The sequence below is a fragment of the Penaeus japonicus genome, unplaced genomic scaffold (assembly GCF_977035675.1).
Source record: "Penaeus japonicus unplaced genomic scaffold, GWHDUDI00000001_assembly GWHDUDI00000030, whole genome shotgun sequence".
In the NCBI taxonomy this organism is placed as follows: Eukaryota; Metazoa; Arthropoda; class Malacostraca; order Decapoda; family Penaeidae; genus Penaeus; species Penaeus japonicus.
Genome location: NW_028234432.1, coordinates 31,086,512 through 31,094,011, shown reverse-complemented (window position 1 = coordinate 31,094,011; position 7,500 = coordinate 31,086,512). Strand labels below are relative to the sequence as shown.

Here is a 7,500-nt window from a genome sequence, read left to right as displayed (position 1 = left end):
TCGTGAATAATCGTTCGATTAAAAGGCCACATTTGTTTCCTCGTAATTTCTATTTCCACACACTGGGGCTCTCGTGTCCCCCGTAGTTACATACGTTTCATTCAGAATTTCCGCACAAAGCTGGTCGGTCACGAGTCTTCTGGTGCTACTTATGTTTATATATGTTTTTTTTTTTTTTTTTTTTTTTTTTTGTCAGAAAGCTATTTATTTTCACGTGACTTGCACCACATTCTTGATTCTTGCGTGCGCGTTTCCCCACTAGTTGTTCTTATAGTTTTTTAAATGCTATTTCTAAAGTTTTCCTTGTCTTATGTGTATACACAGACACACACACATACGCACACATATATACACATACATATGTATATGTATATATATATATATATATATATATATATATATATATATATAGAGAGAGAGAGAGAGAGAGAGAGAGAGAGATACATTCAACAAAACAATTATGCATATATATATATATATATATATATATATATATATATATATATATATATATATATATGTATGTGTGTGTGTGTGTGTGTGTGTGTGTGTGTGTGTGTGTGTGTGTGTGTGTGTGTATGTATATATATATATATACATATATATATATATATATATATGTGTATATATATATATGTATATATATATATATATATATATATATATATATATATATATATATATATATATATATACATATATATATATACACACACACACACACACACACATATATATATATATATATATATATATATATATATATATATATATATATATATATATATATATATATATATATACATGTGTATATATACATTTCCAGATGCACATCCATATCTCTACACCACAAATTCCTTTCGCCAGAAGCCTTCCTCCTCTGAATAAGAGCTACAGCGTCCCTTACAAGTTACTTCCTTCTCTTCGACAAGAGAAAAGTTGTTGCGAAAGCCTTTGGTGAGCCTTCAGGTTCATTCATTTTCTTTTCCTTCTCACTGAAGAAGTTACGTGATTGCACTTCCATTCTTGGGAAACGCGATCGGTGTGTTTGTGTGTTCGTGTGTTTGTGTGTTTGTGCCGCATCTGGTGTTGCATTGCATCAAGAGGAGTGCCTGTTCCGGCTTCGTTCGGGACCAAGACAGAGTCGAGATCAACGTTTTCCGAACGTGTTCAGATCCGAGGTCCTACCTTGGATTTATTGGCAGCCTCTCCTTCTCCCTCTCTCACTCTCTCTCTCTCTCTCTCTCTCTCTCTCTCTCTCTCTCTCTCTCTCTCTCTCTCTCTCTCTCTCTTGCTTCGCCATCTCCTTCTCTCTCCTGCTTTGCTCTCTCTCTCTCTCTCTCTCTCTCTCTCTCTCTCTCTCTCTCTCTTCTCTCTCTCTCTTCTCTCTCTCTCTCTCTCTCTCTCTCTCTCTCTCTCTCTCTCTCTCTCTCTCTCTCTCTCTCTCTCTCTCTCTCTCCCTCTCTCTCTCTCTCTCTCTCTCTCTCTCTCTCTCTCCCTCTCTCTCTCTCTCTCTCTCTCTCTCTCTCTCTCTCTCTCTCTCTCTCTCTCTCTCTCTCTCTCTCTCTCTCTCTCTCTCTCTCTCTCTCTCTCTCTCTCTCTCTCTCTCCTGCACCGAACTTCTGGCGACGCGCTACGCGTTTCGTACATGTCTCGTTGGGCAGCGTCCCTTTCTAAGACATGAGATATGCAAATCACTTGAGAAGTTCGCAGAATTAGCTTTGCAAAAAATGGCATACGGGAAATTGATGATATGAGTGAAAAAATAAGTGATGATGGTGATAACAATAATAGTAATAATAAAAATAAGGAGGGGGAGGAGGAGGAGGAGGAGGAGGAGGAGGAGGAGGAGGAGGAAGAGGATAATGAGGATAAATAATGAAATAATAATGGTAAAATAATAAAACTACTAATATAACGATAGTAATTACAATGATATAGCAATAATATTAATGATATAACAATAGTAATAACAATTATGATAGTAAAAACATGATATCAAATAATAATCTAATGAAATAGAATGTATTGGATCATATGAAGCATCCAGTCCTATGCGTAAAAGGAATTGATAGGAAATACTCTCAGCGTAGCTTCATTCCCTGACCCCTGACCCCTGACCCCTTATTAGAAGAGCTTGTAGTAGTAATGGCTTGATCCAGGATAAAATTGGATATTTTAAATGCAATTATAGTTATTCGCGATATAAACTATTCATAATAATATCCAGATATCTGAGACTGATATATCAGATCATTACAAACTGGACACCCAATCTTTCCTGTCCAAGTTTGCAATTAAGGATCATTTCCCAGGATAGGACACGAAAATCAACAATGCAATTCGTAAAACAAACAAGCAAAACGGACTGCCCTGAGAGCCACTCTATGCCAACTGTAAATATCGAGTTTATAGGAAAGTTTCATCTCTTTCAGACTCCATCCTTGGAATGAAGACGTAGCACGAGATGGCGCTCTGGGTTCGGTAGGAGAGGAAGTCCTTAGAAGATGGGATCCTATGTGTGCATTGAGATGATACGTCTAATCACTTATTCGTGTATACCAATAAACACATATCGTCACGTATGTTGCAATGTGTGTTTCTTGCTGTTTCTTGCCATTTCTGTGTCTATTATACCTATCCTTGAGCATGCATGGGTCTATGTGTGTTTGTCTCCTCGAAAACGTGTGCACTACGACCCACGGCACCGCTTTCTCTTCCTGTTAAGACTGGAGGGTCTTAGTTGGCATTCTTGGCACCTCTTTGTACCTTTGTTTTCCTCGTGTTGCGTGAGGACTGGGAGTGTTTGTTGCACACGTTACGCGGTCACTATGGAAGTAGCATTGCAAATCGAACGTTAGAGCGTGGTAAATGTTTTTCGTTATTCATTAGTCTTTTTTTTTCATGACAAAGCTTGGGTCACATTCTGCAATTCTTGTACTGACTCGAATGTAGTCCTCCAGCCAAATAGATATCAAGATATGCAGTTCCGAGAAGCAACATGATGAGATACGTTTACGGGAGAAGATATAAAGACTGTTAACAGTTCGCTAACGCTCAGTGTGCTCTGCGGAGCGAGAGCGAATGCGAGATAAGTTACGTCATTCTGTTGAACTTTTGCGGTGACAACAGCCAGTGGAAGATGGTCAAGTGTAGAACGTTCATCAGGAAATATTTGAACTGTGAACTCGCGGACAATAAGGAAAATTCGGATTCAATGCTATCTAATAGGAAACGACTTTATGATCAGGCGTTCATTGCAAAATCACGGGGAAGGTAAGTGTTCAGTTCGTGACATATAATGCAATGTACACATTCACTGTCTCTTTTTCTTATTCTCTCACTATATACTCTCTCTTCTTTTTCTTCTATCTATCTCTCTTTCGCTCGCTCTCTCTCTCTATCTATCTATCTACCTCCCTCTCTCTCTCTCTCTCTCTATCTATCTACCTCCCTCCCTCTCTCTCTCTCTCTTATTGCACATTTTACCTAAGTGGCTGTGGCATCAGGATCTCTGCTATGACGTAGATGATGTACCCAGTCCGCACTTGACCACAATGCTCTCTCTCTCTCTCGCTCCCTCTCGCTGCCTCTCCTTCTCTCTCTCTCTCTCTCTCTCGCTCCCTCTCGCTGCCTCTCCTTCTCTCTCTCTCTCTCTCTCTCTCTCTCTCTCTCTCTCTCTCTCTCTCTCTCTCTCTCTCTCTCGCTGCCTCTCCTTCTCCTTCTCTCTCTCTCTCTCTCTCTCTCTCTCTCTCTCTCTCTCTCTCTCTCTCTCTCTCTCTCTCTCTCTCTCTCCTTCTCTCTCTTCTTCTCTCATTCGCCCCCTCCCCTTCTCCTCCTTCTATCCCCTCCCTCTTTCTCTCTCGTATTGCACATTTTCCATATATTTATCTATGATCTATTTTATTCCCCAAACCTTCTTTTTGATTAGCGTCAACGTGGATAGTAATTTCAACACATGCCTCAACGAAAGCAAACCATTGTCAATAATGAAGTAAAGTTTAGAGTAGAGAGAGTAGTAGAGTAGCTTTATCTGATAATGGTTCAGGTATCCTAATGCTCCACATTTCCCCTTGATCTGTCTTCTATGAATATGATAAGCGAACGTTTGCCGTGCCAGGTAATATGAGGTACTTTAGATAAACTATCTAATCTCAGCAGCGGGGGTGTTCGTTTTTTTGTGAAATGGTAACGATTAGATATATGAAAAATAAAGATACAAATTATATTATCTGATAATTTCTTTCAATGGATTTACACACACACACACGCACACACACCTATTTTCTTTAAATCTTAAAATGTCCTTTCCTCCAGTTCGCACCGGCCGAAGTGGCGGAGGATCTGTGACGACTGGGTGGACAGGAGACTGGAGGAGCGACAGGGGGCCACCACGCCAGTCCATGTCCTCTACAACACTTACCTCAACGAGAATCCGCAACACTACATGGACATAGCACAGGTAAGGATGAGTTGAAGGATACGTCTTTGGTCAATGGCTTTTCATTCGCTAATGCCAGTGCTTCCATGACTCGGAATCCCACTAATATACTTGTTCCTTTCACTTTCAGTTCGGGAAGGTTTTGAAGTCCAGATTCAAGAACCAGAAGTGTCGCCGAGGAGGTCAAGGCGCCCAGATTTACGTCTACAAAAATGTTGCCATCAAGTCCCTGGACGAAGCCAAGTCTCAGGATGACGTCACTCCCTCCCACCCCTGCTCTGCCAACAACGATGACGTCACTCCCTCTCTCCCCTCCTCCCCCACCCACAGTGATGTCCCGTCCTCCCACTTTGACGTCCCTGTGGCGTCCCCAACACAGCCCACCAAGAGGAAGGCTTCTTCCGAATCTTCTATCATTCCCAAAAAGCGAAAGTTCTTTTTCGAGACGAGCTCCCCTCAGGCCACGCCTCCTGCTAGTCCTGCAGCCGAGGCCGTCGTCAGCAGGAGCGACCGCACCGCTTCTACTGCTTCACCGTTTCAGCAGGAAGAACCTGAGATCTCAGCCTGTGGCACTCACACCAAAGAGTCATCTCGATTCCATGGAAATGTGAGGAAAACTGACGAGGATTTGCTTAGTGAAGCTAATAGTGAACAGCTGTCTAGACATAGACACTTGTCACCAGCACTAATAGTTGATAGTGGAGGGACCGCTGGCTTAACTTCAGACCACTTTTTGAATAAAATAGGCTTGAAACGAGAGCCAGTCGAAAATGAGAGCCCTGGGAATCAATATTATTATCATAAACCCAAGCTATTGACTTGTCAAGAAACAGACCTTATTAAATCTAAAATCGAAAATCACACAAACACGAGAACGTGCAATTCAATAGAAAATGTCTTATCACAAGTCGAAAGGGTTAGCAACATGATTAACGTGGAATCCAATTCACTCCGCTCATCGTCTCCTCAGAGCCAGTCTCCAAAGTACAATCTAAGGCCGGTCACACCAGCGGCCGCCGCCGCCGCAGCCGCCGCAGCCGCAGCCGCAGCCGCAGCCGCAGCCGCAGCCGAAGAGGCCAGCGCTAAGCATCAGGAGCAACACGTTCAACTCGGGAGAGAAAGTCCCGTGGAGAATGGTGTGACTCAGACACAAGGGATCAGCTGCAGGATGGCGATAGGACGCAAGTGGGTGGACGCCGAACTCAGGGACAAGCCCGGGACGAGGACCTTCGCGTGGGAGGTGGCAGCCGCCTACGCCCGCGACCATCCGGACGAACCTCTCACCGACACCAGTGTGAGTATAGCTTTTCAAAATGCTTATCATTGTTTTTCAATATTTTCGTTATATTCTTGAATTTATAAGATTCTCGGCCCTATAAAAGCTTTATTTGTTGATTGTCTTTTTCATTTGAGTTTTATTCATCTCATTGCAGATAGCCGTGCTTATTCGAAACAAATTCCCGTCCAGGAGAAAAGCCTTCAAGCAAGGTCCTGTTACTACATATTACTTCCAAGATCTAGAACTTTTAAGGCACGAAGGACTAAAGGAGAGCAAGGGGCCTCCAGCTAGTGCGGAGGACAGGGTGAAACCACCAGGCAACAGTCCTATAATCCATTCACTTGGGAGAGAGCTATCAACACACATCCAGACGCCAGAGAATGGCAAGCCCCTTGGTGTCGTAAATCCTCCAGCCCAAAGTGTATTTCTCTATAATGGGGTCCCATGTGTGCCTCTGTGGGTCACGCCCATCAGGGTTGGGCCATCAAGCCCTCCAGGAAGCGCAACTCAAAAGGGATCTTCACAGGATAGCCACAAGCGGAAGGGCGGCATTTCGCTTGAGGTAGTTACTTCGACCGGTATTCCAAAGACCACCAAAGCGCAAACAAATCTTAATCCATCTTCACTATTTAACCAACAGCAGAAATACTCTAAGAATGTCAATTTTAAGCTCCCTTTCTATACACATGTCCAGTACAAAGGAACCATCAAGACTCCTTTCATTCATTCAGGAGTTCATGACTCATCAAACCAAGTATCAATCAACTTTAGGGTAAATGAAGAACCACCTTCTGGTAAAGATGACAACGTAATCGAATACACAGAGACTTCACAAACAGGTCAGATGGCCGATACATTTCCTGATATGGATGTGTCAGAATACATACGGCGTGAAATAATAGGCGAAGAAAAAAAGGTCAATGTAAATATACTTACTACACCCTCGACCCCAGACGTCCCCACAGAGAGACCTTACAAGGAAACCGACGACTTTGTACGAATAAATCAGAAAGTATCATTACCCAAAACAACATCTCAAAGAGTATCAGACAAAACTAAAAAGGTTGCTTATGATACTAATGTGGGACTTCCGATTCACAAATCCAAACTTTGGGAGGAGGACACGAGGAAATTAGCTTGCGCACATAATAATGATTCAAAGGCAGTCAAAGGAATTAAAGAGATAATCAAGTCGTCGAAGTACTTCAAGGATTCGTCTCAAAAAAATGAACCAGATGAAGTGTCTGTATCAAACCAAAGCAACAATAACCGGAAGCGTGGAATTAGGACCGCCCAACAAACTGAATACAAATCTGACGAGGAACGCAAGGAGTGCATAAAGAGAACCGTCTTGGAGACGGCTCTTAGTCTCTTCACGGAGGAGGGGGCGTCCCTGCCCGAGGGAGAGAGAGCAAGGAGGCTGGAGGCAGCCCTTTATGAGCGGAACCCGGCGGTACAGTACAAAGACGACGTCCCTTGGCCGTCCTCACACCCCGAGGACGCTGGCGAGTTTCCCTGTCGGGCCTCGCAAGTCCTCATGGAGGCCAGAGCACTCGCCCCTGGGGACGCCACCCAGCTCCTGTACCACCACCAGTACTGCCAGGGCCAAGGCTGCTCTTACAAGGGCGGTGTGTGCCTTAGCCTGAGGGCGGCATACACGCACGTCAGCATCTTCCGCCATCGGTGCCAGGTGTGGCAGTGCTTCAGCGACATCCTTGCTCTTCACGCAGCCTGTTGCACCGTGCAGGATTGCCCCGTGCAATTCTGCCTCTTCGCCAAG

At 43.7% G+C, this 7,500-nt stretch overlaps 1 protein-coding gene across 2 annotated transcripts in view; it reads left to right on the top strand.

The window, feature by feature from the left end:
• The first annotated feature begins 3,052 nt into the window (after window positions 1-3,052).
• Window positions 3,053-7,500, top strand: part of LOC147468269 (uncharacterized) — a 5,518-nt gene continuing 1,070 nt past the window's right edge. Inside the window, exons 1-5 of one of the 2 annotated variants that reach the window (XM_086555265.1) lie at window positions 3,053-3,276; window positions 4,318-4,462; window positions 4,572-5,048; window positions 5,412-5,735; window positions 5,875-7,500. The exon at window positions 5,875-7,500 is cut by the window's right edge and continues 1,070 nt beyond it. In XM_086555265.1, coding sequence (XP_086411391.1) covers window positions 3,143-3,276; window positions 4,318-4,462; window positions 4,572-5,048; window positions 5,412-5,735; window positions 5,875-7,500 — 2,706 coding nt within the window. In that variant the 5' untranslated portion in view covers window positions 3,053-3,142. Of the gene's footprint in view, window positions 3,277-4,317; window positions 4,463-4,571; window positions 5,736-5,874 lie in introns of both variants that reach the window. The other variant, XM_086555264.1, reaches the window with a different exon arrangement.